The following is a 24,813-nucleotide window of genomic DNA, read 5'->3' as shown; positions in this document are numbered from 1 at the left end:
TTTCTGTTCATTTTAAGCAGCAAAAGTGAGGCGCATGTCTGTGTACGTGTGTATGGAGCCATTGGGTGCGGTCACTATAGCAACCAGGCTCACACCTGCCTGCTTAACGAGCTCTGCCTGCCACTGTACCAAGATTCATCTTAAGCACTTCTCTTTCAACTGCTGCTGTGTCCACAGTGTTACAGCCATCATTTTACCCTCAAATTGTCGCCATTATTGTTCTCTTTCCAACACCGTATCTTTCAAAGCTCAGGCATTTAAACTTTTTAAACTGTGTGGATCAAAGTGGAGGGATCACATTTGAGTCATTCAGTGATTCAAAGAATATGACCTTTTAATATTCATTCAGATGTTTTCTGACTCTAAATGTTCTTTTCTCATTTCTTAGGGTTTTCTAATTTACATTTAAAACATTTTCAGTTTTTTTCCAACTCCTTCTTCTGTGTAACCTTCAGCTTTTAGCAGTTCAGCACCTTTGTTTTCAGGTTAAATTCGTTTTTTTTTTGTTTTTTTTTAATCTCATTCAATATTTTTAACTCAAAATTCAGCAATTAATTCATTTCAGTGCATACATTCAGATTCAAGCATTCACACTGCAGTTTCTTCAGAAAATGCACTTTCTAGTTTCATTGGTGATTGATTTGTATGCATTTACAAATATGTAACAATGAGATATTTACATTTATCACTTCTATATTTCAACTTTGTAATAAAAAAACAAACAAACAGAAAAATGTTCCCACTGGAGAGAACTGAAAGCTGAAATAAGTAAATAAATCAAATACAAAAGTTTGAACATCAAATAGCATGAATTGTAGTTAAAGGTATATATTTTCTATATAAATCTATTTTTGTAACATTAGAAAATGGAGAAAATATATATGTAAACCAGCTCGTCATGCCACAAATGCCACCACAGAGAAAAGCCGGATTTCCTGTGATGCTTCGGCAATTTGATAAATAAATACTTTATAATCCTTCAACATCCACAGTTCGGGAGTTTACAAACGGGGGATGTGTTAAATTAGATGAAAAGAAGTCCGCCCATCTTTCTGACTGTGCAGAAGATGCAGAAACTGACTGACAGCTGAAATAGCGACCTCGGTGCCCCCGGTTACAATTCAGGATTCTAGGAGCGCCGCTCCAATCCGCCCAGCAACTGTCGCGCTGTTGGACAAACTGTGTGCCTTTTCACTGGCTTGGAAACTCAACTAGTTTCTCAAGTTCTGATGCTCTGGATTACACAGATTACGACACGGGCCTCCTCCCATTTCTTTGTTTTTTAAGAGTATTCACAAAGATAAAGCGCATATAATCTTAAGATGCTCAAAGTGAGGAGAGAAAATCTTTCAAGCCCCCCTTCTTGGTGCCCTGGTTGTCCTCTCGCTGGAGAATCTTGCTTAGATGTCGGACAAACCAGTTTCTAATTTTAGGAGGCTTGGAGGAAGCTGAGCCTGAGCCTGATCCTGAAGTGGTAGTAGTGGAGGTGGAGGAGGAGGATCTAGAGAGAAGGAAGAGTTCAGTTAAGAGTTACAGTAACTTAAGATTTTGTTGGTTAGCAGGAAATGTTAAAAGCAAGCTATCACCAGCGACACGATCCGAAAAACGTGGAACCAACACGTGCCGCCCGCACATCTTGTTCCCTTAATGCTGACTTAATAGAAACTCAATCACTCAAATCCCAACATGCCTGACACATCACTGTCTCATATGTCTGCAGAACCAACTAAGTTTAATCAAGCAAGGCTGTAACTAAACTTTTGGCTCTGCGCATATTAGTAACAGCAAACCAAAATAAACTTACCTCGGTGTATGAGCAGGCGCCCTGTCCTTGCCAGGAGTCTTGTGGGCATTCATGCTGGATCTGCTGGTTGACTGTGGGGTTTTGTGCTTGCCAGCACTCCCTGGTGTGTTGTGGGTCTTAGCGAAGGTAGCTATAAAATCCCTGTTCACCCCCTTGTACCTGGATGTCTTATTGCAGGCATGGCAGGTGGCCATCTGGGATAAGGAGAAGGAAAGGAACATATCCATTAATAATGCATGCTCTGCGTCTACACTGCGCTCATACACAATGAGGTTTTGAGGTGAAGGCATACATGGCATCCCCAGAGGAGTACTTGGAAGGAAATCCGTTGAAACTTCTTGTGTATAATTTCAACAAATTATGTAAATCCTAGAGAGGAAGGTGAAGCTTTTTGTCATTCTAGCTATTATTTTTCATCAAAACTCACCATTTCCACAGTTTAATGGCTTTCTCTGGGACGCACAACAGTTTGGTGTGGACTTGGGCCTGACTAGCTGTAATAAAAATGGTGCACATGCCACAGGTGACGCAGGCCAACCCGCAAGCCTCACAGATGTCAGGGACACGTACTGACATCTCAAAGCTGAGGAAAAGTTTACAATGAGGTAGAGGAAGCTTACTAATGACAGGAGATTCACTTAACAGCTGAGGCTCTTCCCACTGGCTGTGCCAAAGATAATTTTACCAATGAACATTGCAGATATGAAAATAGTTGGACTGCTTGAAGCAGGATGGGAAAACAATGTGTTTAGCCTATGAGACGGCAAGGTGGGGCTGTTGCCATGCAATTTCGCCTATTCAGGGTACACTGCAATGTGGAAAGGTTACAACGGGTAACAGATCAAAGACTCGCAGAACTTTGTGCTCAAGAAAAACAAAACTGTACTAATCAATAAATTAGATGTACCATGCTCACATTCAGCTTCATATTCTTATTCTGTGATTTAAAGGTGTAGCTGTGCATGATTCGCAGATGCTATCAGAGCTGTTGGCTAGTTCTTTCTAGTTTAACTCTATAACATTTTTTCCCCTACAACTTCTCTGATGCTTGAGCTGAGCCTACTGTTTTATGTAATTCAAAATAAGACACACTGCATTCAAATAAAATATAAACTCCATGTAAGGCAAAACAAGTAGCAGGAAAGTTGCAAGGTAGAACTACAGGTCAGGAGATCCTTGCAATTTAAGACAACATGCATAATAACTCTTGGCCTATGACTGTGTGTCCAAGTGAAATGGTGCATGAAACAGCAGTACATGTCATGGTGTGCACACAGGCTGTTAATAAACCATCAATGATTAATCAAACAAGTTATGGAATCATAATGTGACTCGGACAAACAGATAAAAAACAAAACAACTGACTGCTATTGTAAGCCACAATTACTTTATATATACTCTTCAGTATTAGGCAGGACTTCTTATCAATTGCAGCCCATTATAAGACACCACAGAATGAACTGAGTGATGGTAACAATATAGAAAATCATCCCAGCATCATGACCCTGCTATAATTATAAGATATGCCATTTTTTTCTGCTGTTTTAACAAATGTCAAATAACTTCAGCTAACTCCAGCACAGGAAAAATAAAAATCTTGAACAGAAGAGCCATTTACACTTTTTTTCCTCTTAAGTAAAACTTTATTTAAAGTAGCAAATGCAGTGCACAGTGTTCAATAAAACCTCAATATCCCTCCAAAATCTAAGCATAAAAAAATCCCAGTAGTGACAGAAGCTATCCAGAGTTGCCACAACATTAGAACTGGTTTGAACAGACCACCGCTGCAGAGGTCAGCAAATCTGAGCCAAACTGTTGACAGTCCTGAATGCTGAGGAGATGGAAAACTCACCGACACAAATGTAGCCATTTCAGATTCTGACAGGTGTCTACTGCCGAGTGTTGGAGAGTTGGGTTTCAGTGAACCAGCACTTAGTTCTGGGTTCCTCTTCGTTTTTACCGCACCGTTAGAGAAGTGTTTACTAAAGGAGCCTGCCAGTCCCGCTTTATAGTGACAAAGCCAAGCAACTGACCCACCCATCTGTGCATAGGGGTGTGGCTCAATGAGGACTGACCAATGCTCTGTGAAGCAGATGGACTAAATAACCCCAGACTTTCTCTAGAGGATGGATCGCAGTGTTACTAGTGCATGCAAGATCTTTTGATTAAGTCTATTTGTTAACAAAAGATCCAAACTCAGAACACTTGCATTTAGTAAATACTGCTGAATAACTGATAATTTAAATGCTGTTTATTATTTACTTGTACTCTAGATGTAACGTGAAACAGATTCAAACCACAAAGAATTTTGTGTTCAAGCAAAAATAAAAAATAATATAAATAAAAAACCTGTACTGAACAGGAGTAGCTTTGCATAAACACACCTAACATGCAGCAATTAATAAAGCACAATAATAGTGCACTATAATCATTATTTCTGTTTAAATAAATGTGCTTGGTGTGGCCCATCACGTCATCTGATTGACATGACGGGCTGGATCTGATTGAAATAAGACATTTTAGGTAGTTTCCTCTGGCCTTTAAGCCACCTTTCTTCTGACTGGCTGCCTCTTGCAAACTGAAGGTTTAAATCTGACGTCAACTGTGCTTAGATATAACTCTGTACCCCGAGATGAGGCAAAGCACATGCGTTGTGCGTGTGCTCACTAATTGAAACATTAATCCATGTTTAGTATGAGCACTCACCATTGTAGCAGTACATGTAGGACACAAAAATAAGGAAAGGCATAACTGGCTGCCTTTTAAGAAGTTATCTTGGGTCAGTATTTTAGAAATGTGGAATTTCTAATCTATGCATTGTATGTGGTTTGAATATGAAGATTTTATTATTGATGGTTTTTGAGTAGCCCTGTGATGCACTGGTGACCTCTTCTGAGTGTACGCCACCTCCTGCTGTATGACAGCTCAGACAGGCTCCAGCCCTCGATGGATAGATGGATGGATATCTCCTAAACTGCAGTTATCTTATAAGGAGTCTAAAATAAATGTAGAAAGGCACATTCAGCTGAGAGAGGACATTCAACAGTGAAAAAAAAAAACCTTTCCTCAAACAAAGTATTCCAAACTTGGAATAACTGGTGCTGTTCAGTAAAGTAGGCACACAAAGTCTGGAGTATCTATAAGCAAAGTAATGCACTAATATTAAAAAGGTGCAGGTGTATAAAGATGTTATACTGGAACTAGTTTCTGGTCACATAGAGACATTTTAGACAAATGGATAAAATAGTTATATTAGTTTTGCAGGAAGAATCCATCCTGCTTTTTCCCCTCAGGCCAAACAGATTAGATCTGATTAGTTATGAATTTCGTTTTCACAGTTAAAATATTTGCATGGCACAAACCACTGAAAACAATATTTGGTTGGAGTTGGAGTAACTGACTTTTTAAATAACATAGTTTTTTTGCAGCAATGTAAAATAGTTCATAAACACTCCTTGCATGCAGTTGCATCATTACTGTGATGCACTTGAATAGAGGGTTGTAAGTTTTGGCAGATTCCTGGCAGTGACCTCCAATCGTGTTTGAGTTACGGGATGTGAAACCACCAAATTCAATGTGGATAGTTCCAGTTTTAACCTCCTCCTATCCACTTACATAAATGTTGTGATGCGTACCGTTTGCTTTATTGCACTTTCATATAATCTTTCCATCACCACTTCCTGTTTCTGCAATGATCAAACAATTTCTTCCCATACATCATTAAATTTTTATCTAACCAAATCATAACAGGGGGTATGGGGGTATATCATTAAGCAGAAAACTAATTGCTGTTCTGTTATAGATGATATAGCTTCAATTGTAACACATGCTGTAAGTAATAAGAGCTGGAGACATTTAGGTGACAACGCAGATTTTCGTGTTTCAACTTTTGACGACTATGATTTCTTCAAATGATTACTCCAGGGGAGGGAGGGGTGCACATAGTTAATGGTGGGCTAGATCAAACACAGAGAGACAGCTGGTTGCAGATGGATGTTTACAACTAGGATGACCTCATGCTGTTTATCCTCTCCTGGCCTCGCTGTCATTAGCCAGCTCGAATGAAGTGCTGATATGACAGGATCTAAAAATCTTTCCCTAATAAAAAAGTGTGTGCATGTAAGTGCACAGCGGAGATGCTAATCAGCAACTGGAAAGTGCCTAGGAAATGACGCTGTCCACTCTCAGACGACAGTGACGGTAAGGTTGTTGCATAGTGATAAGAAATCATGACAACCTAAAACGCAATCCTAGTCACGTGTACCTGTTTAATTTACGCTAATCCTTCGACATGCGGCGTATGCACTTGCAGAGCCACACGTGAATCGGTGGCAGAGAGAGATCTGATTTCCTCATCTTGGCATTCTGGCAGCAGACAAACCAGCGCATTGGCCAACCAAGCATAAGGCTAATGCGGATAAACAACCACCTATATACACCCCAAGGGATATTAAGCATTTTATTTATTTATTTTTTTGCAGAAAGTAAGGTTCCCGTTCAATTTCATGCCATGATTTTAATACTTGCCAGGAGTGTGTAATTGCCTCTAAACTGTGCAGTCTTGCAGCGGCTCTTTCTGCATATAAAAATAATAAAGCTCAAGTCATAGATTAATGCACGACTTCCTGAACGAAAGAACGCAGGTCTAAGTTACGAACGGTGTAATGGTTTGAACTTTAAATGAGCAAATAGACTGTTAGATAGTTCACAAAGGTGAAAACTTTCAATTTAAATAACCTGAGATCAATGAGATCCTGCAGCTGTAATTCTTGTAGTTCAATCTCTGGCAAGCTGACTGTTGTGTGTAACCCAATACTGTGACAAATGAGAACAGAGTTTAACATTCTCTGAGTCTAAAACAAAAAATCGAATCAAATAATCGGCCAGAACTTTTATTTTCTCTTCCAGAGCATACTGTTCTTCTCTCCCAGCATACGACAAACATTCCTGCACTTTGCAATTGCTCATTTTCATGATTATAAGTAGTCAACATTGTTTGCAGTCAACATTGTTTGCAACACACACACACACACACACACACACACACACACACACACACACACACACACACACACACACACACACACACACACACACACACACATCAATTCTGCAGATGGACCTTTCCTGCTAATAATAGCCTCTGCTCCATAAATACCTCCCTTCCTAGCTTTCTCTCTGCTGTCAGAGGTCAGCTTTGGTTGATTAATCTGACCTCAGCAGTGCAATACTGCCCAAGAGGAGGAAGATGAGTAGAGTAGCAGAGTGAGTCACAGAATGAAGCGTCTGTTAGGACTCCTAAAGTAGAAATATAAGTCATATAATTGTTTATCAGTGCTAAATGTCTATCGTGTGATGAGATGGTTCTGTTTTTGTGAACATCAAAGTATGATTATCCACATACGCTGTGTGTGAAAGTCATTCGAGACCGCATCAATACAACGCAATAAAGCTGAAAGCAGAAGAGCAGTTGGGGATCAATACGAGGCAAGAAGTATAAACTTTCCTCTCGCCATGGCCTTGCTCTGTGATTGGGTGCATGCAGCCACTTAGTCACACTGTCTGGAGGCAGGCAGGCTGGTAAATACACAGACACCTGATCTGAATGCAGATCTCCTGCATGCTGCCATAAAAACATATCTGTTTCTCTCTTTCTTTCTCGCTCTCTTGTCAGTGATAAAGGTCACATTTTGTCCTGCGTCGCACAAGCCGGTCAGCCTCAAGAGCCAAAAACAGCAAACGCCGGGAAACAGCTTCAAAGACGTGAAATGATGGTTTACCCGCAGTCCTCAACAAACTTATTTCCAGTCAGCCAGATTAGATAAAGAAAAAAAAACAACATTCTAATTCTTCATAATAACTCCCATGTGAGTTTTTATCAACATCTGCTGCCTATGCTAATCTGATTTCTAATACTCCAGAGTGAAAAGTGTTTGCAGGTTCTTTTAGATATGGAGAGGAAAAAAAACTACAGTAATGTATAAAGTCTTGAGGCATGCCTGATTTATTTATATTTTGCTTCCAAGGTGCCAGACTTTCTTGTAACTTTTAAAGTGGTCTTAAACAATAGTTCTGCAGGCTTTCGAGCGTCTTTCAAAGCTTTTCTTTAGACATTTGTTGTTTTTCTAAGAGGACTGTTTTCTTATTCATGAAGCCACTTAACACTGACCTGTGAATCTTTAACACAAGCAGCTAACTCAAGGGACAGCCCAATGTTGCATCTACACATAACACACAGCAGAGAACCCAAATTGTAGTTTTAGGCACTATCATCCCGTCACAAAAACACATGGCAAAAATGAAAATCTGGGCACGGTGTGCAGTGTGTGCTGACAGAAAAAATCCAGCAAACGTGTCACAGGACCTGAGAGATCCATCTGGACATTCACTTAAATCTATCTACTACCTCAACCCGGATTGGAAATGGTCTCAGTGGAAGAGTGGCTGTCAAGAAGCCATTCTGGAGAAAGGGGAACAAGGAGAGAAGGCTGAGGTATGACAAATGACACAAGAACTGGACTGAAAATCAGTGGCAACAGATCTGATGGAGTGATGAATCCTAGCTTGAAATTTCTGAATTGTAGTCAGTAAATGAATGGGATTATTTTGCAGCGATTATGTTTCTTTGGGAAATATCATACAAATGTTTATATTTCTCGTTTTTGCTTCTCTTCATTTCCCTTTTTCCTTCTTTTTTCCTTTTATTTCACAGCCTTAAAGGTACGGGCTAATTACCCTGAATGTACAGATCATCTGTAATCCTTTTCTTTTTGTTTATATGTATAAAAGAAAAGCTCTTGTAGGGAGGTGGTTATGAGCAGTGATGGGAATAACGGCGTTACAAGTAATGGCGTTACTAACGGCGTTACTTTTTTCAGTAATGAGTAATCTAACTAATTACTATACCTATCTTTACAAGGCCGCTACCGTTACTAACAAGACAATGCGGTGCGGTCGCGTTACTATTTTTCAACAAACAGACGGTTGAAGCTGACAAAGTAAATAGTTTTTAAAGGTGAAATGTAGAGGGAAAATCAAAAGTAGTCAAAAGTGGCCAATTATACCCTCATTTTTCAAGTAAAGCAATAGTTACTTTTCAAGTAATTAATTACTTGTATCTTGTAACTCAGGTTTTTCTTTTGAAGAAGTAACTAGTAACTATAATTAATGACTTTTTCAAAGTAACTTGCCCAACACTGGTTATGAGAGACGTACAACAGTGAGTGTCTACAGCCATCTATAAACACATGGTGGAGGCTCTGTCATGGCTTGGGGCTGCGTTTGAGCCAGTGGTGTTGGACATCTTGTCAAAACAAGAATTATGAAAACAGAAAAGTACCGTCAGAGTTTGCTAGACCATGAAAAACCACCTGGAAAGGATCTAATTGGCAACGACTCCCATTTTCCAACAATACATGATCCCTTTAAATCCAGGTATCCCAAACATACTGCTAATGCAATAAAAGCATAGCTGGATATAAAAACACATAATGGAACACCATCAGTCATGGGCAGGCCTACCAACAGCCCAGAACACAATATTATTAAAGCAGCATGAGAGACAGAGAACAGAAGAAAAGGCAGCCAACATTCAAAAAGAGCTCTGAATAAATAATAATAATAAAAAAAAGTGACAGAAATACTTGTCAAAGTCCCTCAGACATTATCTGTTGAAGTTTATGCAAACCAGGCACTACATACTTTTAATATATTTATAAAATCATGCAGTTCTGAGTAGTTTGAGAATACAATAGCAACATTTGATGACCTAGAGCTGTCTGCATTTGTAAGTTTAAAACAAACAAACAAACAAACACAACCACAGAGTACAGTCTGCATTTAAATTTACAAAAATCTTTACCTTGGAGATATATCTCCACCCATCAGGCTGTTCAAAACACAGGTGAAGTTTTGAGGCTGAGGAATAAAGAAAAGAGCCCAGAGACAGATCTGGATTTAGAACTCTGCCCTGATTATTATAGAGATGACGAATGGCCCGTACTTGGCTTTACAGAAGACATGCAGCGAATGCCATTAATGCACACACGTGCTGACAGATTCAATTTCAGAAAGCGTATGATTCAAATGCTGGTGAGTGAGGATGCGAAAGCCGAACAGAGGGAACGCCAAGTTCCAAAGCAGACTTTTTAATAGTTGCATCAAGACGTTAATTGAGAGATGACATGCTGCAGTGGTACCACTTTAAGTTCTCTATATGGGGTTTATCCCGCATGTCTACTCAACTACAGACATGATGACAGTGGAGAGAAGAAAGTGTGGATGCTTAAAATAATTAAACTGTATGTTACATTATGCATATTTTGGTTTTCGTTTGCTCTTCAAGGATGTCAAGTTCAGCTGGCATCAGTTTCCCGTGACTCCTGCCATTGCTACGTACAGTATGTAGATGTTAACATATTTCAAATGCTTTACTTAAATACCCACACACGTGGCACAAGAGTGAGTGTTTCCACCTCCCACTGTGACTCCTCTGTTTGTATCGAAAAAATGCTTTCATCTCTAATCATCTGTCTTTCCCAATATTTTTTCCCCTCTTGTAATCCTGCTCCCCCTCAGCGGAACCTTTTCTGCTCCCTGACAGCAAACAGGCAAAACACCAGCTAGACATCGCTGCCTCCTGTTTCCTGTCATGGCCTCAGGCGGCACATTTTCCACTAAAGATAAATGAAAGCGAAATGTGGTGAAGACATGGCCAAGAAAGGAAGGAGAAATGGAGAAAGCATAATGTGAGAGGTCAGATTGTGGTCGGGTAGATGAGCTGAGATAGAACTTAAGAGAGAAGTAACAAGAGAGACTGGAGTGTGTAAAGGTACTAGAATGAGAGCTGGTCAGTGAGGTCAAGAAGAAGTGGTGACTTAAAAAATAAATCACAGATTTGAGTCGCATCAGAAAGATGGCTCCGTGTGTAATGTGCCAAAAACAGAACGACCTATGGTCTGTCACTTTGCTCCTTCATATCTGGTTCATCTTGTATTCTGAAAACGAACTGAATGAGAATGAATAAAAGGACCAACAGAAATATTTTTCCTAATGCAGACATGCACTAATCACCTGAAAAAACATGAAAGCACAGAATACATTTTCCTTGTGACAAGCAACTCTGATAGAAAGTCTAAAACTAAACTCAAGGAGGAAGAAGAGAAGAATGCAGGAGGACAATAGGCTATTCTTCGCTCCATTTAGGGTCTCTGCCTCTTTTGTGGCGCTGCATCCAACCTATTCCCAGATCCACTGCTGGATAACCCGCTCAGCACGCATAAACAAAGTGATTTATCGCAGCACTAAGACAACTTCACAGGGCTGAGGAAAGCCTGTCATCCCACCATAAGGGCAGCACGCGCGCGCGCGCACACACACACACACACACACACACACACACACACACACACACACACACACACACACACACACACACACACACACACACACACCAAACGGCAATAGCAATACAGTGTGAAATCAAGGGGATTTACACCCTGGAGTATAAACGCTGCAAATCGCTTGTGTGCATGACTATAAATTTGTATTTACTGGTCCAGTGGTCCCTTCTGATGTTTGCATGCTTACATTTTAGCTAGAAAAGCTGCTCTTTTAAATTTACTGCAAAAATACACTGTTTTAAGGCATGTGCATTGAAAATGGCACCTATTACAGCAGGGTGCAGCATCCATATAGGGTGCAGCATGCACATAGGGTGCAGCATGCACATAGGGTGGAGCATGCACATAGGGTGGAGCATGCACATAGGGTGCAGCATGCACATAGGGTGGAGCATGCATATAGGGTGGAGCATGCATATAGGGTGCAGCATGCATATAGGGTGCAGCATGCACATAGGGTGGAGCATGCACATAGGGTGGAGCATGCATATAGCGTGCATGTTCAAGATTATTCACACTGCTTCAATGTTAAAGAGTTTAACTGATAATTCGTGCAAAGACTTTCTAAATGCAGGTAAGTGAGAGAAATGCAAATATGAAACTATAAAAGATCGATAAAAATATTGACATTATTGACAACAAATCTCATCCACAAAAAGGCCCCGTAACTGTTCTGATGCTTCTGAAAGCAAATGAGCGCACAAGAGAAATGAGTCTTTGCATCTACAAATAGTCATACGTTGTTTAAAATAAACACCTGTCTCCTGCTCAAGATAAAAAAAACACACAAAGGTAAATTTACACAACAGACTTATGTGGCTGACCGTAAGAGGAGACTAATATACTGTGTACACAGCCATAACACTTGACTCTGGCCCACTGAAATGAAGCAATTAAAAAATGAAACAACAACAACAACAGGTGCCAAATTCAATGGTCACTGTGACACATTTCATTTCTCATTCTGTGGATTATTTTTCATGCATTTGGAAAATAATAAAATAATGATTCCCCTTTTATGCTCTAACTATGAAACCAAGTGGATGCCAATCTTTTTATCCAAGCTCGTGCTGAGCCCTTCTTCCTGTCAGAGCTGCTTTGCTCTTTTCATCAGCGTCGTGTCAAGGAGGAAAAGCAAAGGAAGCTTTTCACATTCCACCTCTTATCGTCACGACTCTATCAATGTGCATTTTAAGCATATCAGCTTGCTATCGCCCTTTTACTGAGCACAAGTCTATCATGACCCGCATGTGTGGCTTGACTTGCTGTCTTTTGAACATTGGGCAGGCTAGTGACCATGAAAACAGAGGTTAAAAATACCTTGGAGGACATTCTTGGCGCCATATTGGTTTACGAGGAAGTCATGTGATGGACAAACATCCACACTGTTCATCGTGATGATTGTTGACAAATGAGTCGGCGGAAACGTGAATAATCACGGCTCAATGTCTTTAAGAGTGGCCTTCAGTATAAAACACACAGCATAGTTCTGTTTAGCTACGAGTTTAATAACAGGGGAGCCACACACGCTTAAGGACAGGATGTCTGGGACTGATTGGACCACATGTGTGACAGCAGATCCATGATCCCACGACCCATGCGCTGGCTTTGGAGGCCATTAAAATACAGTGAACTAATTGTCATGTTAAAGAAACCAGTTTGAGCATGACTTGAGTTTGATTTGAGCTTTTTAACATGGCGTGATAGTTCTTTTCAAGCTCCTAAGACTACCACAGACACTACCGCAGAAACCTACACAGACATTGTGCCCAGCCCTTTATTTCTTTGTTGTTATTTTATCTAACAAGTATAGCAAGTATAGCTTGTTCACCTTACTATCATGTTGTGTATCCTTCCTTGATCCAGGATCTGATAAATCTCTTTATCAGACCCCCAATCTCACCTTCACAACAGCCCTTAAAAGTAGAAGTGCTGCATTAGAAATTATAACACAAGGTCCCAGCTCAAGTCCATGATTTGACTCCTTTCACCTCATCTACCTGCCTTTCTCCCTCTTGCCCCTTTTAATATTTCGAACTTCATTCTGCATTTATTCCTCTCACTATCTTTCTTTTTTTTTTTAATCCTGCTACCGCTCTCATTCTCTATCTACCTCTTAGCCCTCAGAGTCAACAGATACAAAGTGGAGAGTGGGTTCAAAGTGCTTTGTGTCGTGAATACCTGCATACTAAATGAACCAGACCAGATTTTAATGATGCAGCAGCATTTCCACTAAAGCTGCTCTTCATTAGGCTGATGTCAGATCGCTAGAGGGGCTCTTCAGTGCTATCACCGGTGCTGGGGAAAATGACCCTATAGCTGCATGCTCCATCACTAGCTTCCTCATCTAAATGGGTTTATCAGTAGAGTGGGTGTGTGCTGGCCAAAATCTGTTTTTACATTTTATTCTTGCTTGGTGCCATCCATTAAGACGACAGACAAAGGGGACCACTATAACAATTTGGGAGAGGACTGTGGGGTGAACAGAGTGAATGTTGACAAAGCACTCTCTAGCAACATTAGCTCTTACAGTTAAGCCTAATGGGACAACTGTAAGGCTGGAGCAGTAAGTGGAGCGCCATAATGATACCAGACACTTTCTGTGGAATGAATACTAATGACTTCATCGATTTAAATGGCAAAAATGGCTCAAAAAATAGATTATGAGACAATGCAGGACTAGTTAAGTTATAATAAACTGATCATTCTTTTTCTTCTTTTTCTTTTGCATCCAGGCTTCTGCTTTTCTTGTGGAGTTTTCCTGTACTTCATGTGTCTGTGAGGTTTCTCTTCAGATACTCTGGCTTCCTCCCGCAATCTTAAGACATGTATGTTAGGAAACCCGGTGATGCTAAATTGGCTGTAGGTGTGAATGAGAGGATGAACGGTTGTCTGTCCCTCTGTGTTAGCCCTGTGACAGACGGATGACTTGTCCAGGGTGTACCCTGCCTCTCGCTCTACAAAAGCGAGAGGCAGGGCAGTGTAGATCTCCCCTGGCTCATTTATGCTCTGAGGTCAATAATAGCTACAGAATAAGCAGTCAAGTCCACACTAAAGTCCAAGTGATATTTAAGAGAATACAATCATTAGAATATGGCGGGTTATCAGAAGCAGCCGTATTACCAACAATTAAAAAAATACAGATTTCACAAATAAATCACATATCAGCAGCTATCCCACATATCACAAAATAACTACTGACCTTTAGTTTAACATCACTACAGCTGAGGAAACTGTTCAGCCTTAAAGCTGGGATTACTTGGTTAAACCGAGTAAAGACTCAACACGGAGAAGCATGCATCATATAACCAGAACAAACTCCCAGACATAACCAGAGCTGTGCTCTGCTCTTTTAAATCCATGTTTGCCATGCGTTGCTTCCTTTTTTGGAGAGATTTCTTTATATCTCGCACTGCACTGGACTCGTCCGTGATGTTTATTCTTGTGTTTGATGCTATCTTATTTTTTATTCTTTGTAAATACATGTGTGCCTTTCTTTTATGTTCCTTTGGCCCTGCATGTTTTATGTAAAGCACCTTGTGTTGCCTTGGTTTTGAATTGTCACTTCCATTGTACTCCTGAACAATATGCTGCAGTGCAGTAAAACACATAATCAGGTGCTTAGATTTGTAGTTTGTTTGCCTTCTCACCAGTACCGACGAGGACTTCTGGAAGCGGCACAGCAGATTTTTCTGCACCAGGCTGAGCCGTTTGCCTCTGGCCTTCCTGAGCAGGACACTTTGCACCCGTGCTGATGGACGCTGCTTGGGCCTCAGCCGCACATGGTGATTGTCAGGGTGGAGCCACTGGCAACAGTACGGACACACCCCAGTGTTGTGCAGCATACTGGAGAACTTTTGTTTCAGAGGTCCTGAAAGCAAATGAAAGACACAGACAATCTAAAACGTATCTTTTGAACAAAATAACAATCAAACAACCAAAAATTGCTGAAATGGACAGTACTGCACAAAAGTCTTTTGATCATTTGATTGTTGGGTTTTTCTCTGTATGTATTATTGTAGGGTCCACACTACAATATAAAGCGCCTTGAAGCGACTGTTGTTGTGATTTGGCGCTATATAAATATTGAATTGAATAAATTGAATTGAAAGTCTTGAGCCACCCTCCTTTTTGTCTTACATTATCTTCCAAGTAACTAGATTTTCTTGGAATTTTGAAAGTGCTCTTGAGCAATAGTTCTCCAGGCTTGCCTAAGGTCTTTCAAGGTTTTTCTTTGGCCAATAACTAGTTGTTTTTTTGGTTTTTATTCCTGAAGACTACTTAAAAAAAATGAAAGCTATCTCAGAGAGTTCAGGTTGTGTTAAAGAATAAAGGAGATCACACCAGATATTGACTTTCAGACTCGTTAGAATTGTACAAACATTTCCAAATATAAAGAAGCGAGGGGTAGCTCAAGGTTTTTGCACAATACTATATGCAAGCATGAGACTGGCCCCTTACAATTTAAACAACGAGGAAATGAGATTTATAACAGAAAGGTGATAGTTTGATCTTGGAATTATCATTTAATAGTCGATATTTCTATTTCCATAGAAAAATGTGATCATTTTAATAGAACTCCAAACAAACACCACGTTACTTAGTTTGGGACGAGTCTTTGTGCTATTTAAGGAGAAAAGTCTGAGGAGTCTTACTAAATGGCACCACTCCCGTTTTATGTGGTTTCGGCTGGCATGGGTCTGAGAGTTTGTGTGTCTGTGAGTGTCTACGTGTGGGTGTTTGATTCCACTGGGCAGTCTGTTTGAGACAGCTGGCTGCCTCTGAGTATTTGGCGGAGGATTTAGTGAGTTTTATCAACCTTGACAAGCCAGTGACAAGGTCCTACTTACTACTGCATTCTGTGCGTGCTTATTACACTCTGGGGCAGAACTGATGAAAACATGCAAACGTGAAACAGGAAGAAGAAATTTTAATGAAACGGGAGTTCGTTCAAGGACTCACGTCTCCGTGAACTTACCGTTAGCCTTCAAAGACCCCTGCCTGGGAATGAGAAAGAGGAGACGAGTTTGAGACTTCAATTATAACCGAGTTTATGTCAAAACACAACAACACGATCATGAGGCATCATTTTAATAATGTACATCTTGTATATGTGCATTTTTAAAATACTTTATTTGTCATTTAACGTGCATGTATCCTGAAATGCTCCTCTCAATTTACATCACAACAACTCCTGTAACGCTGAACCAGTGAAAGAAACAAGGTAAGAGACAGTGTGATGGAAAATATTGAAATAAATACGTTTATTGCTTGCATATTTGCATAAAATAGATGTTTGCAAACACACAAATTACAAGATGGAAACAATTTTTGGGGACGGGAAAAAAAAAGAAAAAAAGACTATCTATTCCCATTATGTGGAGTGGAAAACATGCAACCGGAAAAACTGGTCTCTCCCAAACAATACGGGGCAGCTTTCCAAACCAATTCAGTGGCTTCACCGCCCATGCGGCTGCCCCCGCTTTGGGAACACTCGCAATGAGATGTTTTAACTGAGTCACAACTAAGCCACACTAAAATTAGCTCAGGGCTTAAATCGATAAAGGGACATTTATTGTCCGGCTGCATGTGTGTCAGGGACAGACAGAAATAGGGCTGTCTGCTTATGGAAAGGGCTTTAATCTGGAGTTAACCTACGGGCCTTTGCCGCGGCGTCTGGTGGCAGACGTTTGTTTATACGCTCCGCCGGCATTCTCAACCGCGCCATATGTGAAACGGTGCATCGTACTGATGGATGATTTCAGATACAGCTGAGCACGCTGTGGGCTTTGCAACATATCTGTCATCAGTCACTGCACAGTCTGAATCACTGTCTCTAGATACTACCCCCAATTTAATAATCAGTGACTGGATTAAGCTGTCAGATTATATAGACGACCTGTCAGCAGATAATACAGGAAATGAAGAGAAACTGTATGAGGCCGATGTGGTGGATTGTCACTCTGTTGTGAAGTGATAATGACTCATGGACCTTGAACAATTCCAGAAATGCAGTTAGTTGTTCGGAAAGCTATTTAATCATTCTCTGCTGACATTTAAAAAAAAAAAAAATCCTTTTCAGGAAGTTAGTTGATTTACATTTCCCATGGTAGTTCACATCACCACTATACAGTATACATATTGATAACAAAAGCAAGAGCTTTTTGTTGGCATGAGATGAAAGACAATCCTCCAACAACCAGCCTGCTAAAAACAACTGAATGACTCAAGTTCGGAGACGAGGAATGTTTTTAGGGAATCTTTTTCTCCCTTACCACAGCTTCCTGAATGAGCCAGCTCTCCGAAAGGCTGCACCGCAAAGACTGCTTCCAGTGTGCAAATCTTATTAACATACTTGTCATGCATCTCCTTTTAAGTGCATGCTCGGTTGTGGCGATAAACGCTGAAGATACGCGTCCTACGGATGAACTGCTGACAGCTGGGAGATCAACGAAGCGCTAGAGGATGCAGTAGGGCAGTGAGGGGAAATTATGTGTCGGCTACAAGGTAATAATGTGATTATAGACAGAAGTGCTGTCTGCAGCATGAAATGAAAAGCATTATGAATATTTTATTGCTACCATCAGGGAAAACAACAGGGCCGCTGGCATGTCTTGAAAAACCTTCACCGGAGATTGTAACTCATTCAGATATTTAGACACAAAGGCCTAGCACAGGTAGCAGCTTCACAATCAGTCCTTGAAATAGTCTAGAAAGTATGCCCCTCTACAGCACCGATTCACATGGTTTCATTCATCACCTGGACCTTACAGCGAAAGAGGCCAGCAGGTCCTTCTCAGTCTGAGGATCATTTGCTCCTGCTGAGAGAAGATGTAACAGGAGTGATACAGTACGAGAGGAAATGAGGGCAAGTGTTGGATAAAGGGAACGGAAGAGGGAAAAAGGCCTTTAAAAGGTGGTGACAAACAGCAGGAAAAAAATGCAGTGACAAATTTAACAAGACAGCGATGCCATGCTTAGTGATGCTGCCCTACAGGAGGAAGACTGGGTTCAAATCTCCTGGATGGTTGAATTTGAACTTCATGCCGCAATCCAAAGACATGCATGTTAGGATAACTGGTGATTCTAGAATCGGTTCTGGATGTGAGCTTCATAAAGTGTTTTGAATAAATGTAGCTTTTTGACTTAAGCACTCGAGTGGTCAGTGAGGACAGTGAGCAATAGCTCGGCTTGGCTTGACGCAACTCTGTTTTTATGGTTTCCCATTAGGTGGTAATACCTAGGACCAAATATTTTTTTTGTAGCCACTTGCCCGGAGTTCCATGGGCGTCCATCAGCATTGGCTAGTCAGTGGAGTTACTCGAGGACTCATAAGAGTGACAAAAATCAAAACTGGTACTGTTGAAACGCAGCGATGAGGGAAATGGCTACATAAAAAACAACACCGTGGTAACCGAGTCTGGAAAAAAAGCAATAAATATAGCCTGTGTCGTATACAAATGATGTCAGAGGACTTTCGACCTCCTTGCTGTAATGGCCCTACGCATATTGGAGTCAAGTTGAGTAGGTACTAATGAAAAAGAGGCTTAAGAGAATGCAATCCAAGCATATCTGGATTAACCTTTAATTCTTTGCCCTTTGGATAATTCTTTTTTTTAATGAGAGGTTTGTCATATTTCAGGCCTGCTTCTAGAACGAAATGACTGGGTGGGCATCAAAGATCGGTGAGGATGATCTCTGCCTACACAGCTTACTGGGGCTGAGGCTCTGAAGAGGCTGAAGAGATCCACACTGAAGACGTTTTCTCCTGCTAAAAACAGTGTCCAGATGACCAGAATCGACTTACCTTTCCTTACCTTGATGATAGAGCATACATCAAGAAATGGCAGATATGAGTTGAAATAAAAATAACAAAAATGCTTTGTTGGCAGGTCAACTGGTGAACAAAAAACAAAAAAAGGCAACAAAATCATTGCTTCAAGCTAGCAAACAAGAGGGTTAGATTTCTCTGTTTACTTTGCAAATGTGGCATATAAGTTGATCCCAGGGTGAGCTGACAACACGTGGCTGATATCCTTCTACAAATCTACGTGTAAATCTGATATAGGGCATTCTATCAAAAGATACCTCAGCCTACACTCAGTTGCCTTATGCACTCCACATATTCACATGGAGAGGCAGGGAGGTCCCAAAACAGAGCCACGCCACCAAATATAAACTACTGCAGATGGAAATATTAACCTTCTTTTGACTACATTGGTCCTGAATTAGGTTTGTTAGGCCGACTAAGTAGGTGATTTCTTTTGGGAATGTGGTATGTCACAGCCAAAATGAAGAAAACAATCAGAAGTTATTAAGGAACAATCATGCCTTGAAGCCCTCTTGCTTTTGCTATATATTTCTCCCACACTAATTACTCAAGAGTTCCAATAATATTAACCAACACACAGCAATTGCAGCTGTACTTCTAGACTGAAAACCATGTGAGGCCTGTGTGAGGACAATAAAAGACAAAACAAGAAACCAAAACAAGTTTCCAAATTGTTTGTCCAGCAGACGACATGCATATTTGTTTTGGTAATCAGAACAGCCAGTCAAGGTCTAGTTACCAGACACGCAACTATGATTACGAACTTACTGGAAAAAGCTTCACTGATTCAACAACGTGAGCCACAATAAGCACACCAAGTACTTGTACATCGAATTCAACAATAGGTGTAATGCCCCATGCAAACATACATACTAACTCATTCAGTCATTGGCCTGGCAGAAGGTGAAGACTGTGCCAGAAGGCACCATCTCCTACAAATATGCGGAGTATGAGCGTATGAGTAATTGCGCACCCACAGAACAAACACTCCAGTGACGCATTGGCCTGCAGAAAGTGGAGACAGTGGAAACCCCCAAAGGAACACATGGACATGGTCGTAATTCCTCAGGATTCAGAACATCAATGCACTCTGATCACGTACACCAATGTATGCCGACTCAAATATTTTCAGTTCCTCTCCTGTCGCGGGTGCACGGTTTGATCAGTTGTGCATTCAAAGCATGCGTCTGAGGCTTTCATTCGTAGCATGAGTTCCTTCCTGTATGCTGCCTCTCATATTATCACTCGGATCACTTAATTAGCTCATGGCGCTAAGTGTACATTTTGGCAGTGGCTGTTCATTGTGTCTTCTCTGCCAGGCACTTTGGCATAAAACCAGTGAGGTCTCTGAGTTACAAAGCCAAACATTTAGATTTGTGTCCTGCCTGCTGGACAGCTGGTCAGAGTTAAACGTGTTCAAAATGTTCTCAAATACCACAGGTAATCATAGCCGGGGAATCTGGGGAACAGATCAATGTTATTAAAGCAGCAGTGGGTTCACACACATCCGGAAAACGACCCGGACTGGGGTTTTCACCATTAAAACCTCTGTTTTTCTTTCCATTCATGGTTCTGCCCACAAATTTCCTGGCTCAGGTAAGAGAGAAGACAAGCCAAAGGACACAGGGACATGGCTGAAACCCAACTAATGCACGAATCGCAGGAGTCCACACATATATGCACAGTCTAAGGATTGTGGAAAGAGCCTACACAGACATATGCACATTTTAAAACATTTTAGATGCATTAATGCTCAATTTAAACCCTAATAAAGAAGAAAAGTCTGTATACCAGCAAGTGGGCACAGCCTGAGCGCATGCATGAGCGCGCGCACACACACACACACACACACATACATACACACACACACACACACACACACACACACACACACACACACACACACACACACACACACACACACAGACAAAGGCTTAAGAGGATTTCTCTTGAAATTACTTCCAGCTTTCACCACAACACGGCAATCACCAATGTCTGGAACGGCTATCAGACACCAAAATTTTGAAGTTCAAGAAGTGAACTGTAAATGATGAATAAAATCATAAAGTGGCTATAATAACTAATGTGTTTAATTCTGAGTAAAAATTCAAAGACTTAATTACAGGAATCTAAAAAGAATAAGACACCTTGGGAATGCTGGATCAGGGCTCTGTTTGGGTTTGTTTACCAACCATACAAGGATGAGGCTGAGGCTTACATACTGCCTGGCTCTCTTACCCGATGATTAGAGGGACTGTCTGCACCACCACCACCACTTTGTTTACTTCCTTGTGCTTTGATTTCAGAGCTTGTTAGGAAGGTGTCTCGTTCTCACCAATTGAAACCATTTCACCAAATTGTAATTCATTTAAATTGAAACTATCATTGCAAACTTGCCCACAAACACGAGCAGCCACGGCTGGGACTCTCACATGGGCTCATGTCCAGCTACAGTAAGTCACTGTTGTAGAAGAACTACAGCAGGCTAAACTTCAGTGGAAAAGTACAACAATTCATGCTCCAAAACTTCAACACTATTGACACCTGAGGCACCACTAAAGACCAACATAAGCAGCAGCCACATCTTATTTTTAGACTTCACTGTATTATGTGTTTCTGCAGTTTCACTGTAGCCACCAGTGATCCGATTATCCTCGAGGTGACTGTAACACAAAAAGTTATAAAAAAGCAATGAAAGCACGAGCAGATAACCCATTCTTATTTAAATTAACGTGTGAAAAAAGAATGAGAATTAAACAGTGGCTTAATATGTTAGACGTCAGAGCTCAACCAATCCCAAAATGATTGACAGGACATCAGTTACAAAGCTATAGTTCCTTATAACTGCGAAACTATAGCCTGAGTAATAAGGAACTATAATGGGGGCTACAATCATAATTTTCCCTGACATCGTCGAGCTAGAAACTTTCCCGGTCACACTGGGCGAACACCTCCACCTAGCGTCCACTTGCTAGCATCACAACAATAAAGGACTGCAAGTAAAATATACTTTTAAGTGGTATTCGTGTTTGGTTATAGTGAAGTATCTTACATGTAGAAGCGAGATAACTCCGGGCAGCTATCCTTATACAGCAGAGAAGCGTCCAGCAGAAAGCTGTTTGATTTTATCTCAGGAGAAATCTCCATTTTTCTGATGATGCACGTGAGAAAACGGAAACTCTCCTGCGAATGCAAATAAAAACTTCCTCCGTAAATGATTAGCCGGCTTAACAAGTACAAAGTGGAGACTAGACAGGCGTCCTTTCCACTACTGGAGAAGCTGCAGCGGAACGACTGTAGAAAATTCTAATTCTCATCAAGTCTGCATTGAGCTAACTAGCGTTCCAGTTAGCCACCTCCGGTCGCGAGATTCTGACGTTTCTTGCATTGGATTATGGGAAACGGAGTAGTTAGGGAACACATGGCGGAGCGTATTGATTTCAACACCATTCTCTCATTTGATATTGCAAAAAAAAAAGAAGAAGAAGACTAAAACTAAAAAACTACAATAAAAAAATAATCGCATATCACTTGACACTGGGAATTAATTGAATGTTAAAATTCTTAGTTTAAACGATAAAGGCTATTTAGTCTAAGGTATCATCAATGACTGTAATGGCCCTGTTTGGAGTCAACAATTACTGAGTTAAATGTCATTAACTAAGGTAAAAAACAAAACAAAAACCCAAAACGTAATTGCGCAAGTGCAGTCATCCCAGTACTGAACAGATACCCTTTGATGTCATCATTCCTTGAAGCTTATTGGATATCATGACTTACCAACGTTAAATGGCCATGAGATATGTTAATATCCCCTTTTTCTGTGTTCAGAGCTTACCAAAGCAATAGAAAACCTTGCAAAACCATGAAAGAAACCACACATATAGGCGACATGGATTCGGGTTCTTAACTCTGATAAAACTCCGGGTGGATCCAGTGAAATTATTGCACCTGCTCCAGAAGGGAATTATGCGGGGAGAAAAAAAGAGTCAGTGTGTGAAATTGGATATTTTGAAGCGGCAGAGGGGAGGAAGAATCTCCCCAGTGCGCGCCTCTGGGTACCCTCCTACCACCGACATCAAAAGAAGCGAGCCGGTCAGTCAGATATAACGCTTGATGAACAGAACACAGACCGAAGATGACAAGAGAGAAGTTTACAAGGAGGTTTTACACGACATAAGAGATTTTATTCACCACCAGCGACAACACAGTCTCCCTCTCGTCCCAGCGTGTCCAAGCACTGACTGTCGGACCGATGCGTTTTACGCATATCCTTTTCAGGTATGTCGATTCGGTCTCTCGGTAGGTTTCCAAGCCTTCGTGTTGTACAAATACTGACATTCAAGTCAAAGGAATACTGTTTAGCCTTCTCTAAATTATCACGGTCCCACGTGAACCTGAAAGGCGCAATAACCTCTGACGACATCCCCTCAGCTGATAAGTTCAACATCATTTCCCTTGAAGAAGTTTAATTTTAATATTACAGTATAATGTAGAGTTTGGGGCATCATCTTACAGTGTCTATTTTTTTTTTTATTTGACTTTGAATTTATATCAGCCACCGATTACTATCTCGGCCATTGCGGATGTTTTAGATATTCAGTTTTATTTTTCAATTTTCTTTCTGTTGTGAATTTGACGGCCCATTAACACAGAAGTTATTTATCTTCACAGGTTGTGGTCACGCGTGCGTATGCGCGCTTGCATTCGTTCGTTTAGGGAGGCAAGTGGGGGGCTAGGAGGTCTGCCACCAGACGCTGAAACGACATTAAATCACTGGGCCATAGAGCTTTCAGAAACTGACCGAGTAAGCTGGAGTGTGAGGGATAGCTCCTCACTTGGTGCGCGAGTAAATCTCCACTTTATCAGGGTCCGGCAGGCAGGCGCCTCCACGCAAGAATGAAATGTTCAAGTCGGTGCCTTCCGCGTAAAGTGTAGTCCACGGATAAAGGGATTCTCCTCTCACTGCAGGACTAAATTGACTCGCGAGTCCGAGGGAGAGTCAGACTGGGCGACACAAAGACAGTCAGAGAGGTTGCTATGGTGCTATAAAGTACGACTACATCCTCATCCCCTCTTTACAGGCGTGCAGCAGAAATAAAATTGGACCTGGACGGGGATGGGAAGGTAGGCATTTTGCTTTCATTTTCACTAACACTGAAATGTAGCAGTAAATTGGCAGAGATGAATGTTGCTGCTGTGATGAGCCAAATAAATTCAGCTTGAACGATCAAAGACTTGTGGAATACTTCTCCCCTGACCTGAACAGTAACAATTTTCCTGCAGGGCACAGGAAACCTGAAGCCTATAGAGAGTGATCACATAACTGCCAGGCAGTATTGTGGTGTTAGCAAGTCTCTGAAGGCGGTGTGAAAGTGAGGACATTTATATTTGCAGGAGAACATTAGAAAACATATTGCCGGCAGCTTTTCAGCATACATTTTTCCAGACTGTTAGAATTAGTTTCACCAGAAGGTAGTTGAAATTGTCTGTGCTCTGCTGACTCACAGAGGATGGAACCTGCAGCCCTGACGGCACTGATGCACTACTCGTTGAGCCATGTAGAACCACACCTGTCTCCGTAATGCAGTGGTGAGGCAGGTCTGGTGCCAGAGGGACTTTTCTTCCACGTATGGACCTCGCAGTGGGGAGCAGAGACACCCCCCCAAAGTGTTCTGTCAGCATCTGCAGGGAAACGCCAATCCGAGCAGCAGCAGCAGCATCGGCATGAGCTATCGAGCCAGCTATCGCTTCTGAAATGCAACACCAACTCCAAT

General features: G+C 41.2%; 1 protein-coding gene across 2 annotated transcripts; it reads right to left on the bottom strand.

The window, feature by feature from the left end:
• Window positions 1-347: 347 nt before the first annotated feature.
• On the bottom strand, window positions 348-22,407 carry rmp24 (ribonuclease MRP subunit p24). Of its 2 annotated transcripts, none has more exons than XM_082522363.1 (5): window positions 17,977-18,055; window positions 16,184-16,206; window positions 14,856-15,076; window positions 1,805-1,998; window positions 348-1,501 (listed from the first exon to the last, which is right to left on the bottom strand). In XM_082522363.1, exons 1-5 carry the CDS (start codon window positions 18,015-18,017, stop codon window positions 1,327-1,329), a joined length of 654 nt encoding a protein of 217 aa, XP_082378489.1. In that variant the 5' UTR covers window positions 18,018-18,055; the 3' UTR covers window positions 348-1,326. The 2 variants fall into 2 exon arrangements, with proteins under 2 accessions (XP_082378489.1, XP_082378488.1); XM_082522362.1 differs by lacking the exon at window positions 17,977-18,055 and adding an exon at window positions 22,089-22,407 and having other exon boundaries at window positions 349-1,501.
• Window positions 22,408-24,813: the final 2,406 nt, after the last annotated feature.

Source organism: Aulonocara stuartgranti (genome assembly GCF_965226115.1).
Source record: "Aulonocara stuartgranti genome assembly, chromosome: 22".
Classification (NCBI taxonomy): Eukaryota; Metazoa; Chordata; class Actinopteri; order Cichliformes; family Cichlidae; genus Aulonocara; species Aulonocara stuartgranti.
This window is presented reverse-complemented; position numbering and strand designations above follow the sequence as displayed.

Bases quoted from the DNA above. Each gene is read 5' to 3' on its own strand.
- rmp24 (XM_082522362.1), bottom strand. From the start codon at position 22,183: ATGGAGATTTCTCCTGAGATAAAATCAAACAGCTTTCTGCTGGACGCT. The intron at 16,207-22,088 runs GTAAGATACTTC...TCTCATTCCCAG, and splicing joins GAGTTATCTCGCTTCTACAT to GCAGGGGTCTTTGAAGGCTA. The intron at 1,999-14,855 runs GTGAGAAGGCAA...TCCTTATCCCAG, and splicing joins AGAAGTCCTCGTCGGTACTG to ATGGCCACCTGCCATGCCTG.